Raw genomic sequence first — 22916 nt, forward strand, 5'->3', positions numbered from 1 at the left:
AGGAGAGGGGAAAGCAATGGCTGTCCAAATTCTGTTGCATGAGCAAAACTCATGTGACCACTTGACGCGATGTTATTGTTTTGACTCATTTTTCAAAATAAAAGCCTGAAACTATGTCTGAAGACTGTTGACACCTTGAGGAAGCGATAGGAAAAGGAATATGGTTCATATCCCTTTAAATCTAGCAAAGGGAGGCTATGGAACATGGAGCTTTCAAAATAGAAGCCACTTCCTGTTTTGATTTTTCTCAGGGTTTAGCCTGCAATATCAGTTCTGTTATACTCACAGACAATATTTTGACAGTTTTGGAAACTTTAGAGTGTTTTCTATCCAATACTAATATTAATATGCATATATTAGCAACTGAGACTGAGGAGCTGGCCGTTTACAATGGGCACCTTTTCATCCAAGCTACTCAATACTGCCCCTGCAGCCATAAAAAGCTAGCATCTTCACAAGGTCCTTTGCTGTTGTTCTGGGATTGATTTGCACTTTTCGCACCAAAGCACGTTCATCTCTAGGAGACAGAACGCCTCTCCTTCCTGAGCGGGATGACGGCTGCGTGGTCCCATGGTGTTGATACTTACGTACTATTGTTTGTACAGATGAACATGGTACCTTCAGGCGTTTGTAAATTGCTCCTAGGGATGAACCAGACTTGTGGAGGTCTACATTTGTCTGAGGTCTTGGCTGATTTCTTTTGATTTTCCCATGATGCCAAGCAAAGAGGCACTGAGTTTCAAGGTAGGCCTTGAAATACATGCACAGGTAAACCTCCAATTTACTCAAATGATGTCAATTAGCCTATCATAAGCTTCTAAAGCCATGACATCATTTTCTGGAAGTTTCCAAGCTGTTTCAAGGCACAGCCAACTTAGTGTATGTAAAATTCTGACCCACTGGAATTGTGATACAGTGAATTATAAGTGAAATTATCTGTCTGTAAACAATTGTTGGAAAAATTACCTGAAGTCTATCCAAAACTATAGTCTGTTGACAAGAAATTTGTGGAGTGGTTGAAAAACGAGTTTTAATGACTCCAACCTAAGTGTAGGTAAACTTCCAACTTTTTTTACTAGGATTAAATTTCAGGAATTGTGAAAAACTGAGTTGAAATGTATTTGGCTAAGGTGTATGTAAACTTCTGACTTCAACTGTATATATTGAACATTGAATGTCCCTTTGAGCCTGGTGAAGTTATTCATTACACTGGAAGGTGTATCAATACACCCAGTTACTACAAAGACACAGGCGTTCTTCAGAAATCCGGAGAGGAAGGAAAGCGCTCAGGGATTTCACCATGAGGCCAATACTAACCTTAATTACAGTGAAAAGAATGAAGCCTGTATTAACTTTGGGTCCTGAAACCAAAGCATTATGTTAGGGGCAAATCTGACAAAACACGTCAATGAGGACCCTTTTCTTACCAGTCCCACATGGGAATCAAACCCACAGCCCTGGCGTTGCAAGCCCCATGCTCTACCATCTGAGCTTCAGAGGACCATATTATGGGCAGGCTTGTCATAGGCAAGGACTATAGAGTTTTTTAGGATAAAAATAAACGGAATTGTGTTAAGCACAGACAATATCCTAAAGGAAAACCTGGTTCAGTCTGCTTTCCACCAGGCACTGGGAGACAAATTCACCTTTCAGCAGGACAATAACCTAAAACACAAGCCCCGTGAGAGGCCTTGTAACAGTTTTGACTTCAATCAGCATGAAAATCTATGGCAAGACTTGAAAATGTCTGTCTAGCAATGATCAACAACCAACTTGACAAAGCTTTATCATTTGAAAATATTGTACAATCCAGGTGTGAATAGCTCCTTCTGTGGCCTCCAACTGCTCTTAAAGGCAAGTAAAACCAAATGCATGCTTTTCAACCGTTCGCTGCCTGCACCCGCACGCCTGACCAGCATCACCACCCTGGATGGTTCCGACCTTGAATATGTGGACATCTATAAGTACCTAGGTGTCTGGCTAGACTGTAAACTCTCCTTCCAGACTCATATCAAACATCTCCAATCGAAAATCAAATCAAGAGTCGGCTTTCTATTCCGCAATAAAGCCTCCTTCACTCACGCCGCCAAACTTACCCGAGTAAAACTGACTATCCTACCGATCCTCGACTTCGGCGATGTCATCTACAAAATTGCTTCCAGCACTCTACTCAGCAAACTGGATGCAGTTTATCACAGTGCCATCCGTTTTGTCACTAAAGCACCTTATACCACCCACCACTGCGACTTGTATGCTCTAGTCGGCTGGCCCTCGCTACATATTCGTCGCCAGACCCACTGGCTCCAGGTCATCTACAAGTCCATGCTAGGTAAAGCTCCGCCTTATCTCAGTTCACTGGTCACGATGGCAACACCCATCCGTAGCACGCGCTCCAGCAGGTGTATCTCACTGATCATCCCTAAAGCCAACACCTCATTTGGCCGCCTTTCGTTCCAGTTCTCTGCTGCCTGTGACTGGAATTGACTCGAATTGCAAAAATCGCTGAAGTTGGAGACTTTTATCTCCCTCACCAACTTCAAACATCTGCTATCTGAGCAGCTAACCGATCGCTGCAGCTGTACATACTGTAGTCTATCGGTAAATAGCCCACCCATTTTTACCTACCTCATCCCCATACTGTTTTTATTTATTTACTTTTCTGCTCTTTTGCACACCAATATCTCTACCTGTACATGACCATCTGATAATTTATCACTCCAGTGTTAATCTGCAAAATTGTAATTATTCGCCTACCTCCTCATGCCTTTTGCACACAATGTATATAGACTCCCCTTTTTTTCTACTGTGTTATTGACTTGTTAATTGTTTACTCCATGTGTAACTCTGTGTTGTCTGTTCACACTGCTATGCTTTATCTTGGCCAGGTCGCAGTTGCAAATGAGAACTTGTTCTCAACTAGCCTACCTGGTTAAATAAAGGTGTTCTCAACTAGCCTACCTGGTTAAATAAAGGTGTTCTCAACTAGCCTACCTGGTTAAATAAAGGTGTTCTCAACTAGCCTACCTGGTTAAATAAAGGTGAAATAAAAAAATAAAAATAAAAAATAGCTCTTAGAGACTTACCAAGAAAGACTCATACTTATGTAAATTAGGTATTTCTGTATTACATTTTCAATACATTTGCAAAACATTCACATTGCCATTTTGGTGGATTGTGAGTAGATTGGTGAGGGGGAAAAAACAATTGAATCCATTTTAATTCGGGCTTTAACACAACAAAATGTCAAATAAGTTGAGGGGTATGATACTGTATGCTAGTCATGGCTCATCCTATATAACTACTTCTGTATAGACCTTTTATATTTATATAGTGTCCATAACGCCAGTTGAGCCCCACAGTGGTGTCACGTATACTCTCTCTCAGGCTGCTGATTATCACGCACACCTGTCACCAACGTCTCGCGCACCTGCGGATCATGACACTCACCTGGACTCCATCACCTTCTTGATTATCTTCCCTTTATCTGTCACTGCTCTTGGTTCTTTCCTCAGGTGTTATTGACTCTGTTTTCATGTCGGTGCGTTGTTTGTTTTACGTGTTTATTATTTCTTACAACACTCACTCCCTGAACTTGCTTTCTGACTCTCAGCGCACCCGTTACAAGTGGAGGTGTCATAATACCCATAAAACCTAGCAGTCAAACAGGGAAATGGTTCCAACTGTTTTTCCACCCTGTTTCCCACAGGGAATTTTAGAAACACTTAAAATAAGGGCTGTGTTTTGTGTAGGCTCACCCTGGTGTGACGTTTTGATAACCATGCAAATCTCTCTCGGACAAAGTGACTTTCATCGATATATTTGTCAGCATTTACTCTCAGATTTGAAAAATGCTAAATAGCATCGAAGTAGACATTATGCAAGACAAAAAATCCCTGCAAGCTCCTGCAGGTCATCTCTAGCTGACACCTTTGCTAACAGGCATTGTGTCCATTTAAAACTTGAACAAGACAGTTCACAGAATTGTCAATTGACAAAAATACAGCTAATATATTAATTTCTACATTTAGCCAACGTTAGATAGTTAATCCAGAGATTCTAACTTTTGCCTCGATTTGGCAGGCTCGTCTAGATCATCATGGGATTTGTAGTTCTTTATCATAGCCACATTAGCAACTAATTGGCATTTCATTTTTTGGGGTAAATACAGGCAAATACATTGATAAAAGTCACCTTGTCTGAGAGACATTGACACGGTTATCAAAGTGTCACGTCAGGTTAAGACTACACGAAACACAGCCCTTATTCAAAAACCTCTTGAAGCTAGGGGGCAGAATTTTCACTTTTGGATAAATAGCGTGCCCAATTTCAACTTCCTGCTACTCATGCCAAGAATATAAGATATGCATATTATTCATATATTGGGATAGAAAACACTGAAGTTTCTAAAACTGTTTGAATCATGTCTGTGAGTATAACAGAACTTATGTAGCAGGCAAAACCCTGAGTACTAACTGTTCAGAATTATATTTTTTTCTCCCCCCTCTCTGTTCACTGAATTGTCTTTGCCATGGGATATTTCATAGGAACCTATTTTCAGATCCTACCGCTTCCACTGCATGTCACCAGTCTTTGGAATTTGGTTGAGGTTATTCCTTTGTGCAATGAAGAAGTAGGCCAACTCAGAACTGGGGACACTTTTGTGAGTTGCGCAAGACGTGAAAACAGCGCTGGTTTGTTTTCTTTCCTGTATTGAATACAGATTGCCCCGTCTACAATTTGATCGATTATTAACGTTTAATAATACCTAACGTTGTATTACAAAAGTAGTTTGAAATATTTTGGCAAAGTTTATAGGCAACTTTTGAAATATTTTGTAGTGACGTTGCGTTTTTGTAAGCTGTTTTTTTCTGGATCAAACGCGCTTTATAAATGGACATTTTGGATATAAATGGATGGAATTAATCGAACAAAAGGAGCAATTGTGATGTTTATGGGACATATTGGAGTGCCAACAAAAGAAGCTTGTCAAAGGTAATGCATGTTTTATATTTTATTTCAGTGTTTTGTGTAGCGCCTGTAGGGTTTAAATATGCTAGCTCCTTTGTTCACTGCTGGTGCATATGGTGCAGGCTATCAGATAATAGCTTCTTGTGCTTTCGCCAAAAAGCATTTTAAAAATCTGACATGTTGGCTGTATTCACAACGAGTGTAGTTTTAATTGAGTATCTTACATGTGTGATTTAATAAAAGTTTGAATTTTATAGCATTTTATTTGAATCTGGCGCTCTGCATTTCCCCTGGCAATTGGCCAGTTGAGACATTTGCGTCCCGCCTATCTTAAGGTGTTTCTAAAAGCCCATATGGGGAAGAATGAATGGTGGAAAATCTGTTAGAACATGTTCCTTGCTTGACTGCTAGGTTTTATGGGTACTATATACACAGCATATAGAGTACCAGTCAAAGGTTTGGACACACCTACTCATTCAAGGGGTTTCTTTCTTTTTGCTATTTATACATTGTAGAGTAATAGTGAAGACATCAAAACTATGAAATAACACATGGAATCATGTAGTAACCAAAAAAGTATTAAAAAAATCAAAATATATTTTATATTTGAGACTCTTCGAAGTAGCCACCCTTTGCCTTGATGACAGCTTTGCACACTCTTGGCATTATCTCAACCAGCTTCATGAGGAATGCTTTTCCAACAGACTTGAAGGAGTTCCCACATATGCTTTTCCTTCACTCTGCAGGCCAAATCATCCCAAACCATCTCAATTGTGTTGAGGTCGGGTGATTGTGGAGGCCAGGTCATCTGATGCAGCATTCCATCACTCTCCTTCTTGGTCAAATAGCCCTTACACAGCCTGGAGGTGTGTTTTGGGTCATTGTCCTGTTGAAAAACAAATGATAGTCCCACTAAGAGCAAACCAGATGGGATGGCGTATCGCTGCAGGATGGTTTAGTGTGCCTTGAATTCTAAATAAATCACAGACAGTTTCACCAGCACCCCCACACCATCACACCACCTCCACCAAACTTCATGCTGGGAACCACACATGCTGGGATCATCCGTTCACCTACTCTGCGTCTCACATGGCGGTTGGAACCAAAAATCTCAAATTTGGACTCATCAGCCAAAGGACAGATTTCCACCGGTCTAATGTCCATTGCTCGTGTTTCTTGGCCCAAGCAAGTTTCTTCTTTAACATTTTAAGGGACCAAAAGTATTAGGATAAATTCACTTATGTGTATTAAAGTAGTCAAAAGTAAGTATTTGTTCCAATATTCATAGCACGTAAAATGATATCCATCTTGTGACTCTACTAATTTGTTGGATGCATTTGCTGTTTGCTCTGGTTGTGTTTCAGTTGTTTTTGTGCCCAATATAAATTAATGGAAAATAATGTATTGTGGAATTTTGGAGTAACTTTTATTGCAAATAGAAATATAATATCTTTCTAGACACATTAATGTGGATGTTACCATTATTATGGATAATCCTGAATGAATCGTGAATAATGATGAATGAGAAAGTTACAGATGCACAAACATCATAACCACCCACCCCCCCAAAAAAGCATGTCCGTACAAAACTATTTATATTTTTGACAACTTTTAGTGCACTCTACTCCTAAAGGAAATTCTATACTTTTTACACCATACATTTTCACTGACACCCAAAAGTAATTTATATTATGAATGCTTAGCAGGACAGGAAAATGGTCCAATTCACACACTTATCAAGAGAACATCGCTGTCATCCCTGCTGCCTCTGATCTGGCGGACTCTCTAAACACAAATATTTTTTTTGTAAATGATGTCTGAGAGTTGGAGTGTGCCCCAATCAGCAAATGAAAACATACTAGAAAATGGTGGTGTCTGGTTTGCTTAATATAAGGAATTTAACTTTTGATGCTTAAGTATATTTTTTGCAAATACATTTACTTCTGATTCTTAAGTACATTTAACCAAGTCCTTTTAGACTTTTACTCAAGTAGTATTTTACTGGTTGACTTCCACCTTTACTTGAGAAATGTTCTTCAAAACACTATTTTTGTACACAGAGGGAGTGAATGCAATTTATTATGTGACTTGTTAAGCTAATGTTTACTCCTGAACTTATTTAGGCTTGCCTTATAACAAAGGGGTTGAATACTTATTGACTCAAGACATTTCAGTTTATATTTTTGTATTAATATGTAAAGATTTCTAAAAACATATTTCCAGTTTGACATTATGGGGTATTGTGTGTAGGCTAGTGACACCAAATCTCAATAGAATCTATTTTAAATTCAGGCTTTAACACAACAAAATGTGGAAAAAGTCAAGTGGTGTGAGTACTTCCTGAAGGCACTGTATAGAAAGTATGTAAACATTATTACATTATTTAATGACTACTGTATGTACATAGCGCAGCAGTCTCTAAGGTGCAGGGTAGAGTACCTGTTGGTAGCCAATAAGTGACAGTGTCTAAGGTTCAGGACAGGGCGGAGGCCGGCTAAAAATGGAAGCTCTTTATCAGTATCTCTGTTCCAGGTTGGCTCTATAGAGTGAATCCGTTACAGGTGAGTGGAATTTCTGGCCATCAGTGACAAACACTCAATTCACCTGAAAACCAGACCTTCAGGCTTGGATTTGCAGACCTTCAGAATTGGATTTGCAGACCTTCAGAATTGGATTTGCAGACCTTCAGGCTTGGATTTGAGCATCCCTGCAACGTCCCTCTGCGTTTTCAGCTAACAGACACTAGAGGTCTCAATTGAGATGCCATTTTGACTGGCAACAAGGTAACGACGAAGCACAGACAGGAAAGCCTGATTAACAACGTATGCTCATCATCACCTTTACGGTTCCCTCATTCATACCTCCTAATATCTGACAGAACATAACCATTAAAGGATAATGAAACCAATTATTTAAACTTCATATTCATCATCTCCATCACCATCCCAACATCAAAATGTGAAAATGGCAAAACATAACCTTTAGAGGGAAATATTGCAATTGCTGCCACAACTATTTCTGCTCATTGCCTGCACATAATTGGTTCAAATCACAAGATACACAGGAGATGATGTCATCAGAAACACTTATGTTCCTCTATCTTTTTGACTACAACACATAGAAATGCTCCATTTTCACATACTGTATGTTGATGTTGGGCTGGTGCTAGAGATGATGAATATGTTAGAAAAGTACCTTGAACACAGCTTTTAAGTCTGGTATGTGTTGAAATACAAACCCTTTTATTTTGGCTGTTTTAGGACCAGAATAATCAAGCCTGTCGATTTGATTTACAAAGTAATATCTGTATTATGAGTGTGTAACTTTCCGACAGAGTATTTGTATAATTTTCTGCCTCAATGACTTTGTTTGCAAGCCGTAGATAATTGGATTAAAATGAGCAGGGACGACATGAAATAGAACAGAAGCCAGTTTTCTCAAATATGGATAGTTTGGAAAGCGATGCAGTATGATGGTTAGAAACCCACTCCACAGCATAATGAGATACAGTACCAGGTGGCTTGCACAGGTCTGCAACGCTCTGTTGTTCAGCTCTTTGCTTTTCTTGGTCCAGCAAATCACAGCAATCCTGATATAAGTGACAGCGATGCTTCCCATTGATGAAGTGAAGAGCAGCACAGTGAAAAAGAGTCCATAGATGTTGTTGATTGAAACGTTCTCACAGGATAGCTTGAACAATGATGCATTGTCACAATAAGCATTCTGAATGATTGAACTGCAGCGGGAAAGCCTTATGGTGAGACCCAGTAGGACAGACACTAACACAAGGGAAGCCCCCCAAGCAGACACAGACAGCGTAACTACAGTTTTGGTTGTCATTATGGACATGTACCTTAACGGGTAACATATGGCCACATACCTGTCAAAGGCCATAATGATCAGTATCATATGTGAGGCTGATCCAAACGTGTGACTGAAAAAGGCCTGAGTAACACATTGGCTGTACGTGATAAACCTCTCAGTTGAAACAATGTCAGCCATGAGGCGAGGCAACAAGACAGTGTTGCCAATCAGATCATTTACAGACAGGTTACAGAAGAGGATGTACATTGGTTGGTGCAAGCTTCTTTCTTTGATGATGACTACCAGGACACCAATGTTAGACACAAGGAGGGAGAGATAAACAAACAGCAAGGAGAAAAAAATTGGATACATGAATGTCTGTGAGAATTCAAAACCCTGGATTTGAAGGATATGGCTTGGTAATGACATGTTGTTGTCCATCCTTTTAGCAACGCAGGGCGAACCTGAAAAAAGAAGACATACAAAACTAAAAACTATTATTATAGGCAGCAATTGTAAATACAGCTTTTAGCACATGCTGTTTGTATCCTTTTTTAAATGCTGCTAGTGATTTGAATACCTCAATAACACATTTGACAGAGTGAGTAAGAATGCCACAGTTGCAATCAGTCAAGAGGAAAACCTATAGAAAGGTTGTCCTCTAAAGTCATACCTTTACCTTGCTGAAGAGAGTGAGAATCCTGCCACAGGCATCGGCCACATCCTTTTTATCTAAAACACATCCTTAATTTGATGTCAATCAAGTCACGTGATTATCAACCAATGGCGGTCGGGGCCATTTATTTCTATTACAGCATATTGGATGACTGTGATTCATATTCCATTCACCCAGCTCAATGTAACATCGATAGGTTTAGGCTACTATATGATACTCTAATTTTCCCTGTACCCATCATGAGGTTGTTACAACCTAGCCTATGAATGAAAGTTTACAACGTAGGTGCACAGGTCAAGAGAAGAATGAGTGTAATCAAGGTGATAGACAGTGACACATTCAATACCGCCTTGCACACTCTGGCATATAGCTGATATAGGGTGTAATTATTAGTCCAACTGTTGCAAATAAAAGTTTCTATTGGACAAATTCAGGTATGTTTATCCCCATTTTGTTCCGTTTGCTTCCATTTTTAAGAAACTTTTTTCAACAGAATCGGCTGAATAAATACACACTTGATCACGCGAAAACACAGTTCACTTTCATAGCAGTCACATACAAACATGCTTGTTAATTCCTTCTCGCATCTACGCACTCTCCTCCTTTCATCTTTTCCATTGCTTGTGGACTTCAGTGCACAATACATCAGCTGTCTGTCACATCAGCTAACCACTACACACAGCCTACATCGTTGTCACCATATTAGCTAAATTGACGTCATAGTGAATATAACTATGAGAACTAACGTGTTAGTAAACCCACTACAATCATGCAGTCAGCAAACAGTTTAGCAGGCACACCAGCGGGCCACAGTGGCAATAAATTCATAAAACCAAAAGCTTACCTTGACTTGGAACAATTCCAGTGTTGGATAGCCATAGCCAGCTAGCTAACATAGCTAACATAGCATCCCTCTCTGTTTGGTGTTTGAGTGGGCTAAACTAGCTAGCTGCATTCGCTAGCTAAGTAGGTGAACGTGAACTAAATACAATAAAATATAGCTAGCTCTCTCGCTCTCTCTCTCTTGCTTCTCCTTTCATTTTAAATAATTTAAAACTGTTCAACTACTGTCTTTCTCCCTCTGAGTCAGGTACCCACCACATTTTATGCAGGGCAGTGCTAGCTAGTTGTAGCTCATAATTTCACTACTGGATTCATTCTCTGATCTTTTGATTGGGTGGACAACATGTCAGTTCATGCAGCAAGAGCTCTGACAGGTTGGAGGACGTCCTGCGGAGGTTGTCATAATTACTGTGTAAGTCTATGGAACGGGATGACAACCATGAGCCTCTTAGGTTTTGTATTGAAGTCAATGTACCCAGAGGAGGATGGAAACTTGCTGTCCTCCGGCTACACCATGGTGCTACCCTACAGAGTGCTGTTGAGGCTACTATTGACCTTCATTGCAAAACAGTTCGTTTTAATTAATTATTTGGTGACGTGAATATATTTAGTATAGTTTTATCGAAAAAGGATAACTTTTTTAACATTTCACTATTTTTATTTTTGCGAAACTCACTGAGGAGGATGGTGCTCCCCTTCCTCCTCTGAGGATCCTCCATTGTTATCACCATGTGAATTTTCACGTCATAGTCTCGAGCTATACTTAGGCTGATTGAAATGACAAATCATCTTGAGTTGCATTAAAGATTTTGAAAATATTGTATGAGGGATTACTAACGGAAGCCTTCTGGCAACTAGATTTTGAATGATATTGTGTAGCTGTTTGTTAGCCTGGTCCTGGATCTGTTTCCACCGTCTTCATTGTCTCACCATGCAGGCCAACATGGCTGGTTGGTGTGACAATTACTCCATATAGGAGTTGGATAGACAGCACAAAAAGTTTTGGGACCAGACTAGCTGTAGATCAAATACTGATATTTTATACTGATATTGTAAGTGATTTAATTATTCTGGCCTTCACCCTGCTGTAGCCCAGTATGTGTCTGAGATAATGTACATTGGTTGCTGCATTCAGTCCTTATGGTACATAGGGTTTAATTATCGGTAAACTAGACTGTGCATTATATGCACAATGTGTATAAATATGTAACAATTTTATGGATGGTGCCATAGGGGCGTACTGGTATACTCTCAACAATGCCTTAGATCTATCATGTTGTGCCTTCGATCAGTGAAATGACAAATGTTTCCGCCTGCCTGCAAGCCCTCTTTGAATTATATCATTTCACTGTAAATTACCCAAGTGGAGCAAGTGCATACTTCTGATATGGACAGCGGGTCAAGTGATAGTGACCTGACAAGTGGAACAAGTGGAACTAATGAGCGCCCTGATCACTATGTACTGTAACGTTGAACAAATCAGGCTAATAACAAAGGGTTAATTACTGTATCTAAGATCCCTAAACTCTAATTCCCACCAGGGAAAGGAACGATGCCATGAAGAGGAAAACACTAGTGGATGTCAAAACAAATTAGTATGGCTACATTTCGTGTATAAAAAAGTAGGTGTGCATTATCCAAACTGTTTTATATTAAAAAAACAAAGTGCTCAAACTTTTGGGGCTTGTGGGCCACGGGCCGAACAAATAGACATTATGTATTTAGAAATATAAAAGATAAACAATACCTTTTTAGGGTTTTTAAACAAAAGCTTTTTAATAAGGATTCATAAAATCACACTGTAAATTGTAGCCGTATAACATGACACCTAACAACACATTCTTATTACCAGTATTAATGCCATATTTTTCTGACACCTCCCAGTTTGGTATGGATGTGTAAACGTGTATCGTAGTTAAAATATGCATAATAATATTTTAGCAGAATCACTGTCTTACCTCAATACCCACAAAATCCCTAGTTTGAAGGAAACTGTGTTGTGCCACATTCCCTTCCTTATTCCCCCATGTGGGCCAACCCCCTGGCAATTTGAGTTTGACCAACAAGCTTGCCATATGAGTGACAGCTAGTAAGAGGCACATCAAGCACAGACAGGAGAGGGAAAGAGAGAGCATAAACGTGGTGCACATATCTGCACATAATGTGACGTAGTATGCAATTTTAGTAGACCACTTTTGGCTTGCTACTTTCAGAACTACTGGCTAAAAAGTATACAAAAGTGCCGGAGAATCTCTTTGAAAGATGTATAAAAAGAACTACCAAATTTCTAAATTGCACCTTGTGTATTCAAATTCTCTGACTCTCAATAGAGAGTTGAGTTCCTAAAAAAACGTATGTATACATATTTTACATGCAGAAGTCGTCACGGGCCAAAATATATTTTATTTCGTATTTTTGGGGGGGAACTTAGACGGGGACTCAATTTACTACAATAAAACAAAAGAGGATTGTAAAATCAGATTCTTAACCTTCACTCATTAAATCAGATAGTCCTTTAGAATTAATTAACAAGAACTTACATCTAGTTGTATTCATGTTTTCAATCATACAATTATGAAGAATCTCCTGATGTTGTCATTTGAGCACGACTAAAGGCTTTGTATCCTCTTCTCAGTTGGTGGGCGAATTTCTATTTGAACTAATATGGTTCTGTAAAAGACCAGAATACCTAGAACATAACATCTTATTGAGAAATCCCGATAAAGCAATGTTTAGTACACTGCCTTGAGAAAGTATTCATACCCCTCCCACATTGTTTTTGTGTTACTGCCTGAATTCTTTAACCTCTGTCAACCTCTGTCAAATTGATTGTTGATCGTTGCTTGACAACCATTTTCAGGTCTTGCCATAGATCTTCAAGTAGATTTAAGTCTCAACTGTAAATGGGCCACTCAGGAACATTCACTGTCTTCTTGGTGAGCAACTCCAGTGTAGATTTGGCCTTGTGTTTTAGGTTATTGTCCTGCTGAAAGGTGAATTAATCTCCCCGTGTCTGGTGGAAAGCAGACTGTAACAGATTTTCCTCTAGGATTGTGCTTAGCTCCATTCTGTTTATTTTTTATCCTGATTAACTCCCCCCGTCCTTAACAATTACAAGCATACACATAACATGATGCAGCCACCACTATGCTTGAAAATATGGAGAGTGGTACACTCCAAATTAATTTTCCCCTAACACAACACGTTGTATTCAGGACAAAAAGTTAATTGCTTTGCAACATTTATTGCAACATTGCTTTAGTGCCTTGTTTAGGTTAGTATTTTGGAGTAACTATAATGTTGTTGATCTATCCTCAGTTTTCTCCTACAGTAGCTTGTGAAAGTATTCACCCCCTTGGCATTTCTCCAATTTTGTTGCCTTACAAAATGGAAATGAAAGCGTGTTTTTTTTGGTGGTTTGTATCATTTGATTTACACAACATGCCTACCACTTTGAAGATGCAAAATATGTGTTATTTTGAAACAAACTAGAAATAAGACAAAAACAATTGAAAACGAGCGTACATAACTATTCAACCCCCCAAAGTCAATACTTTGTAGATCCACCTTTTGCAGCAATTACAGCTGCAAGTCTCTTGGGGTAATTTTGGACTATTTTGTGTATGTCCATTACATGAAATCCCAATAAAATCCCATTTAAATTACAGGTTGTAATGCAACAAAATAGGAATAATGCCATGGGGGATGAATACTTTTGCAAGGCACTGTATCACAGCTATTAAACTCTGTAACTGTTTTAAAGCCACCGTTGGCCTCATGGTGAAATCCCGAGCGGTTTCCTTCCTCTCCGGCAACTGTGTTAGGAAGGATGCCTGCTTCTTTGTAACGACTGGTACACCATCCAAAGTGTAATTTATTACTTCATCATGATCAAAGGGATATTCATTGTCTGCTTTTTATTTGTTTTACCCATCTACCAATAGGTGCCCTTCTTTGTGGAGCATTGGAAAACCTTCCTGGTCTTTGTGGTTGAATCTGTGTTTGAAATTCACTGCTTGACTGAGAGACCTTAGAGATAATTGTATGTGTGGGGTGCAGAGACGAGGTAGTCATTCAAAACCCATTTTAAACACCATTATTGCCCACAGCGTGAGTCCATACAACTTATTATGTGACTTGTTAAGCACATTTTTACTACTGAACTTATTTAGGCCATAACAAAGGGGTTGAATACTTATTGACTCAAGTAATTACATTTTTCATTAATAAAACAATCATAATTTAAAATTATGGGGTATTGTGTGTAGGTCAGTGACAAAAAGAAATCTAAATGTAATTAATTTTAAATGCAGGCAGTAACACAGCAAAATGTGGAAAAAGTAAAGGGGTTTGAATATATGTTTTTGAAGAAGTAATTCCTCACCAATTCAGTGTGTTTGTGAAGGATGGTCTATCAGTGGGTAAAGTGAGGATAGTTAGTCAGCGGCATGGAGTCTTCCATCCCTCAGGATCCTACAGTACTCACCCAGTCATGAGAGAGGTTCTGGTGGCCTCGCCGTAACCCATTCATCCACTAACAATGACCAGAGCTTGATTCAACTAATTAACCACCTCCCCGTCTAATAGAGCTCTCTCTCCTGGGTGGGATGATTAACCTATCCCTTCTGACCATTCCCCAGTTCTATACAGCACTTTGGTAAAGAGGCCCGCTTGTCTCCACTGCAATCCCATCGGTCAGTGTCCACATATTCCCTTATTCCCTCTAGTTTTAATAGAAACTTAATAAATGTTTCTCTCTGCGGACATCCTGACACGTCAGGAAGGAAGGGGGAATAGAGACGAGCAGATATTCAATATTCACTTTTAACATATGATTATATATCTGTTCTGAAGGAGCATCAACTTGGATACTATGGTTAGAGCAGGCCTGGGCTACAGGCATGGATGATGCAATAAGACACTGTTATGATTAGTAGATTAGCAGATACATTTCTGCAGATACATTTCTCTCTATTGAAATGCATTGGACATTTGAGATATCATCATTATGATTATATCTCATCAACATATGTGTAATGCTACCAAACTATAAGGCAGAGGTCTAACTTGAACTTGTGCCTCAGTGGTATTTTTTTTATCAACATGCTTCATTAGCGAGAGACTCCAATAACCGGCAAGAGGTTTCTGAAGTCCCAATGGATTAATCACAACAAGAGACAGTTAATGAGACATCATTTAATCAGCTCCCTACGGTGTTCATTAATACATGTTTTTTACACCAAGATGACACAGTCTCTTCTAGCTGATGTAATCATGGAATTAAGTAGCAACAGTGAACTAACTGTATTAGATGGTCAAAACCTGGAATACGAGATGGGGTCTTTATAAGACAGTAAAAGTTCAAAAGAGACATCCTGACTTGTAACAGAGAGTATTATAATTATAAAACATATATCAATAACTTGTTTTTAGATGTCAATAATATTTAAAAATAAACTACGTCTTACTGTATTGGATATTGTATAAGGCATCTGAATGAGACATGAGCTCCCCCACAGGTAACAAAACACTGGGGTGGTCTCTCTTCACATTGATCATTTGACAGAGATGCCCACCGACAGCAAGACACATCAATCTCACCAGAGAACGCATCAGAGTGAGAGAAACAGCGTCCCCTGTACGTGTAGCCAATGTATCGGATGCTGTCTGGTCAAAAGGAGCGTGACTTGACTTTATCCCATGAGATAGATTCAGCTACTTGCAAATTGAATGACAATTTCGAGACAAGAAAGATGAATCGTTTTTTTTCTTTTTTTTTGAGAGTTTAATATTTTCTATTGGAATGCACACCACTGTGTAGGCAAAACGCTGAATGACATCACACTGTCTCCTACCATTCATCAAGTGGTGGGTGCACAGTGCACTGTTTGGAAGCTGGAATGATTTGGAGTGGACCAACGTGTGCAGGTAGCCTACTTTTTGAAGTGATTTGTTTGACAATCAGATGAAAACATCATGCCTGGTTGTGTTCATGCCACATAAAACAACATGTTAATTGGCATGTCTTTATTTTTTTAATGTAAACTTTATTTAACTAGGCAAGTCAGTTTAAGAACAAATTCTTATTTACAATGATGGCCTAGGAACAGTGGGTTAACTGCCTTGTTCAGGTGATTTTTACCTTGTCAGCTCTGGGATTCAATCTAGCAACTTTTTGGTTACTGGCCCAACGCTCTAACCACTATGCTACCTAGTGGTTACTGGCCCAATGCTCTAACCACTATGCTACCTAGTGGTTACTGGCCCAACGCTCTAACCACTAGGCTACCTAGTGGTTACTGGCCCAACACTCTAACCACTAAGCTACCTAGTGGTTACTGGCCCAACACTCTAACCCACTGGCCCAATGCTCTAACCCACTGGCCCAACGCCCAACGCTCTAACCACTAGGCTACCTAGTGGTTACTGGCCCAACACTCTAACCACTAAGCTACCTAGTGGTTACTGGCCCAACACTCTAACCCACTGGCCCAATGCTCTAACCCACTGGCCCAACGCCCAACGCTCTAACCACTAGGCTACCTGACGCTTTTTTTTAGGCCCATACATTTTTAAAAATGGACATGTCTTTACTATTAGGCCCATACATTTTTAAAAATGGACATGTCTTTACTATTAGGCCCATACATTTTTAAAAATGGACATGTCTTTACTATTAGGCCCATACATTTTTAAAAATGGACATGTCTTTACTATTAGGCCAATATATATTTTTTAATGGACATGTCTTTACTATTAGGCCAATATATATTTTTTAATTGACATGTCTCTACTATTAGGCCCATATATAATTTTTAATGGACATGTCTTTACTATTAGGTCCATATATAATTTTTAATTGACATGTCTTTACTATTAGGCCCATATATAATTTTAATTGACATGTCTTTACTATTAGGTCCATATATAATTTTTAATTGACATGTCTTTACTATTAGGTCAATATATAATTTTTAATTGACATGTCTTTACTATTAGGCCCATATATAATTTTAATTGACATGTCTTTACTATTAGGCCCATATATAATTTTAATTGACATGTCTTTACTATTAGGTCCATATATAATTTTTAATTGACATGTCTTTACTATTAGGCCCATATATAATTTTAATTGACATGTCTTTACTATTAGGCCCATATATAATTTTTAATTGACATGTCTTTACTATTAGGTCAATATATAATTTTTAATTGACATGTCTTTACTATTAGGCCCATATATAATTTTAATTGACATGTCTTTACTATTAGGCCCATATATAATTTTAATTGACATGTCTTTACTATTAGGCCCATATATAATTTTTAATTGACATGTCTTTACTATTAGGCCAATATATAATTTTTAATTGACATGTCTTTACTATTAGGCCCATATATAATTTTTAATTGACATGTCTTTACTATTAGGCCCATATATAATTTTTAATTGACATGTCTTTACTATTAGGCCCATATAACATTTTTAATTGACATGTCTTTACTATTAGGCCCATATATAATTTTTTAATTGACATGTCTTTACTATTAGGCCCATATATAATTTTTAATTGACATGTCTTTACTATTAGGCCCATTTATAATTTTTAATTGACATGTTTGGCTGTTAGGCCCATAAAAAAATGTGTGTGCGTGCACCCAGTAGAGGCGCTCCTGAATGTCATGATATAATTTTCACTTTGAGTGAATTGTACTGTAAAAAAGTAAATGTTACTGTAATCGTAATGAATGAATGAATGAATCAATTAACGAGTGAATTAATAAATGAATGAATGACTGAATGAATGGATGGATGGATGGATGGATGGATGGATGGATGGATGGATGGATGGATGGATGGATGGATGAATGAATGGATGAACTAATGAAATTCATTGAGGGGAGATGTGTTTTGTGTTTCACAGTTTACAGTTGATAATACCAGTGGTGTAAAATACTTAAATAAAAAATACTTTAAAGTACTACTTAGGTTTTTTTAAGGGTATCTGGACTTTAATGTTTATATTTTTTACAACCTTTTCATTACATTTCTAAAGAAAATATGTACTTTTTACTACCCTGACACCCAAAAGTACTCGTTACATTTCGAATGCTTAGGTAGGACAGCAACATCCCCCAATTCACAGACCTATCAATATAAAGCAATCTCACCCCTACTGCTTCTGATCTGGTGGACACACTAAAAACCAATACTGTGTTTGTAAATTATGTCTGAGTGTTGGAGTGTGTCCGTCTGTCCGTCTGTCTGTAAATGATGTCTGAGTGTTGGAGTGTGTCTGTCTGTCCGTCTGTCTGTAAATGATGTCTGAGTGTTGGAGTGTGTCCGTCTGTCTGTCCGTCTGTCTGTAAATGATGTCTGAGTGTTGGAGTGTGTCCGTCTGTCTGTAAATGATGTCTGAGTGTTGGAGTGTGTTCGTCTGTCTGTCTGTTTGTAAATGATGTCTGAGTGTTGGAGTGTGTCCGTCTGTCTGTCTGTTTGTAAATGATGTCTGTGTTACGGCTTTCCTCCGTCGAAAGAGAGTCGGACCAAAATGCAGCGTGGTTAGTTCGATACATTTTTAATGAATATGAATACGAATACGAATACGAACAATACAAAAACAACAAACAGAATGTGAAAACCTATACAGCCTGTCTGGTGAACAAAAACACACTGAGACAGGAACAATCCCCCACAAAACACACAGTGAAACCCAGGCTACCTAAATATGGTTCCCAATCAGAGACAACGAGAATCACCTGACTCTAATTGAGAACCGCCTCAGGCAGCCATAGACTATGCTAGACACCCCTACTCAGCCACAATCCCAATGCCTACTAAAACCCCAATACGAAAACACAACACAAAATAAACCCATGTCACACCCTGGCCTGACCAAATAAATATATAAACACAAAATACTAAGACCAGGGCCTGACAGTCTGAGTGTTGGAGTGTGTCTGTCTGTCCGTCTGTCTGTATATTATGTCTGAGTGTTGGAGTGTGTCCGTCTGTCCGTCTGTCTGTAAATGATGTCTGAGTGTTGGAGTGTGTTCGTCTGTCTGTCCGTCTGCCTGTAAATGATGTCTGAGTGTTGGAGTGTGTTCGTCTGTCTGTCTGTCCGTCTGTCTGTAAATGATGTCTGAGTGTTGGAGTGTGTCTGTCTGTCCGTCTGTCTGTAAATGATGTCTGAGTGTTGGAGTGTGTCCGTCTGTCCGTCTGTCTGTAAAATGATGTCTGAGTGTTGGAGTGTGTCCGTCTGTCCGTCTGTCTGTAAAATGATGTCTGAGTGTTGGAGTGTGTCCGTCTGTCCGTCTGTCTGTAAAATGTTTTTGTTGTGCCGTCTGGTTTGCTTAATTAAAGGATTTTGATGTACGGTATAGAATTTACTCTTACTTTTGACTTAAGTATGACAATTGAGTACTTTCCCCCCACTCTACTTAAATACAGTTTAACCAGATAGTTTTAGATTTTTACTCAAGTACTAATTTACTGGGTGACTTTCCCTTTTAATTTAATCATTTTCCATTAAGGTATCTTTACTTTTACTCAAGTATGAAAGTTGAGCACCTTTTTCACTACTGGATAATACAAAAAAATATAGTATAAATCACGTGCATGAGCACTGCCGATCAACACAATGAAAATGAATGGGCAACCATGGCGCCGCGTCCTGTCTGTAAAGCCCTTAACCCTAACCCTGATTAATTTCAATTAATTCATGAATTTATTATAATTTATGTTGAACCCATGCTAAGTTGATCCTTTTAATTTTGCAATCAAAGCTCCACTATCTCATGGGATTCTAAGACTGACTCATAGCAGTCAGAAGGCAGCAATAAAAGAACTCTTCAAAGTCCAATAGGTACAAAGCAGTGCTCCACCCTGGAGGCACCTACATCTTCCCAAGATTCATGCTGTGCTGCTCGTGGAAGGTGATGCATTGTATTGTATATTAAACATTTATCCAATTTTATGTACATAGTTCTTAGACTCATTGTTAACATTGTTCTCTCTAGGTTTCCAGCACCACTCTGGTGAGCTCTGATGGAGAACGAATCTATCAGCGTCAGCTATAAGTTAACTCTGGACCCATTTTTTATTCCGCCTGGTGGAAAGTATCCCATCTTTTTCCTGGGCATTGCTATCTATTCATTTTGTGCGTTCTGCAACCTGACCTTACTGTCCGTCATCGTCATGCAAAGGAACCTTCACAAACCCATGTATTTTATTCTCTTCAGTCTTCCTCTCAACGATCTGATAGGAATCACTGCGATGCTCCCAAAGGTGCTGTCAGACATTGTGACTGAGACAAACACGGTCTTTTACCCCCTCTGTGTTATTCAGGGGTTTCTGCTCCACATGTACGGAGGCGCGGTTCTCTTTATCCTTGCGGCTATGGCCTTTGATCGTTATGTTGCCATCTGCCAGCCGTTGAGGTACAGTACTATAATGACACCCAGGAATGTGGCGGTCATTATTTTACTGGTTTGGGGTCTTGACCTCCTCTTGATCCTACTGCTGTTCTCTCTGCAGATAAAGCTTCCCCGGTGTAGATCCTCCATAATGAATGTGTTTTGTGATAACCCCTCCCTTCTTAAACTCACCTGTGGTAATACTACACTGAATAATGTCATAGGACTGTTTAACACTGCAGTCATGCAGGTTATAAGTGTGTCCATTCAGATTTTTTCCTATGTGAAGATTCTGATCACTTGCTTGGTTACAAGAAAGTCTGACGCTAAGAGTAAGGCTTTGAACACCTGTGTGGCACAGTTGGTCATATTCTTCATATTTGAGGTTGTAGGAACCTTCACAATTTTATCACACAGATTCAAGATTGTCTCAGCTGACTTGCAAAAGATTATGGGCATGCTCATCTTTCTAGTATCTCCACTTATGAATCCAATTGTATACGGGCTGAATGCAAGTGAAATACGAATCACCCTACTGAAAGTATTTCTCAACAAAGTATCAGTCTGAACCAATTATAAACATGGTGTGATGATGGTGGTTTACAGTAACAATTTAGCCAGATGTGGGGCAGTGTATTGTTTCTGCACAGAACACATGAAACAAATAGATACGTAATACTTCCTATTGGTAGTTCATCACTATTTCTGTGCTCTGTATTGCTAAACAATTCACATTATAAACGTTGTGGTTCGAGCCCTGAATGCTGATTTCCCATGGCTGAAGGTTGTGTTATATCAAACTGTATACCACGGGTATGACAAAATATTTATTCTTACTGCTCTGATTACATTGGTAACCAGTTTATAATAGCAACAAGGCACCTCGGGAGTTTGTGGTATAATTCCAATCAAATCAAATGTTATTGGTCACATAACATGTTTAGCAGATGTTATTGCAGGTGTAGCGAAATGCAATATACCACGGCTAAGGGCTGTATCCAGGCACTCCGCGTTGCGTCATGTGTTAGAACCGTGATATATTGGCCATACACCACACCCCTTCTGGCCTTATTGCTGCAGTATACCATAGCTTCAAATCATTCATCAAACTATCATTTCAACCTCATGGACTGGCAGTCCCTGAATCCCTAGAAGTGACTGGTAGTTGAAATGAGAGATTGTGCTTTTAAGTTGTTTCCCTTTACCTTATCTTTATTTACATCTCAAGGTTTCTTGGTATTTTTTGTTTGTATTTATTTCATCATCAGAAAGCATTCACACATGTTTCCAGAGGGAAACACACAAAGTTAAACATTAAGGTAAAATATGGGAGGGAACACTTCAAAATATATGTTAAGGTCTAATCTGTGATTGGTACATCCATTTTTGGACTTTAAAATTAATTAACAATACCCATTGGTTCTTGAAGAATACAGTATAATTACAAATGCCTCATTATCTTAGTTCAAGTGTAGTACCCACATCAGGACCCAACATATACGCTTGTTTCACTCCATTGTAAACAAACACTCATGGTTAAAACTATCATTTTGATATCATGGATGGTCACTTCTTGCATCTATAGCCATGTCTATACATTTGAGAAAGGTTACAATTATCCAGCCCATTTCTAGCTCAGTTGGTAAAGAATGGTGTTTGTAACACCAGCATTGTGGGTTTGATTCCCGGGACAGTATGACTATAAGTGGCTTTGGATAACAGCATCTGCAAGTTGGCTGTTTACCAAAACAGTGGTGAGTTGTCACTTTGTTTGTCAGGGTTTACTTCTGTTGAAGGAATGGCGGACCAAAACGCGGCGTGGTTTGTGTTCATCTTGATATTTAATTAAAGAAAGTACTGAACACTGAATACAAAAACGACCATGAAGCTAAATGAGAACTGTGCTGACACAAGCAATCAACATAAACAATCACCCACCAACAAACAGTGCAACCCAGGCTACCTAAGTATGATTCTCAATCAGAGACAACTAATGACACCTGCCTCTGATTGAGAACCATACTAGGCCGAAACATAGAAATACCCAAATCATAGAAAAACAAACATAGACTGCCCACCCCAACTCACGCCCTGACCATACTAAATAAATACAAAACAAAGGAAATAAAGGTCAGAACGTGACATTGTTATTGTTTGAGCTGCAGATTGCCCTTAAAAGTAAATAGTATAAATATTATTTTTTGCC

General features: G+C 38.9%; 2 protein-coding genes across 2 annotated transcripts; one reads left to right on the top strand and one right to left on the bottom strand.

The window, feature by feature from the left end:
• Positions 1-7406: 7406 nt before the first annotated feature.
• Positions 7407-9213, bottom strand: LOC112267624 (olfactory receptor 52E4-like). Its single transcript, XM_042296613.1, has one exon. It carries the CDS (start codon positions 9211-9213, stop codon positions 8278-8280), a length of 936 nt encoding a protein of 311 aa, XP_042152547.1. The 3' UTR covers positions 7407-8277.
• An 11129-nt stretch (positions 9214-20342) lies between these two features.
• On the top strand, positions 20343-21278 carry LOC112267625 (putative gustatory receptor clone PTE01). Its single transcript, XM_024445823.1, has one exon. It carries the CDS (start codon positions 20343-20345, stop codon positions 21276-21278), a length of 936 nt encoding a protein of 311 aa, XP_024301591.1.
• Positions 21279-22916: the final 1638 nt, after the last annotated feature.

The sequence above is a fragment of the Oncorhynchus tshawytscha genome, linkage group LG14 (genome assembly GCF_018296145.1).
Source record: "Oncorhynchus tshawytscha isolate Ot180627B linkage group LG14, Otsh_v2.0, whole genome shotgun sequence".
In the NCBI taxonomy this organism is placed as follows: Eukaryota; Metazoa; Chordata; class Actinopteri; order Salmoniformes; family Salmonidae; genus Oncorhynchus; species Oncorhynchus tshawytscha.

Bases quoted from the DNA above. Each gene is read 5' to 3' on its own strand.
- LOC112267624 (XM_042296613.1), bottom strand. From the start codon at position 9,213: ATGGACAACAACATGTCATTACCAAGCCATATCCTTCAAATCCAGGGT.
- LOC112267625 (XM_024445823.1), top strand. From the start codon at position 20,343: ATGGAGAACGAATCTATCAGCGTCAGCTATAAGTTAACTCTGGACCCA.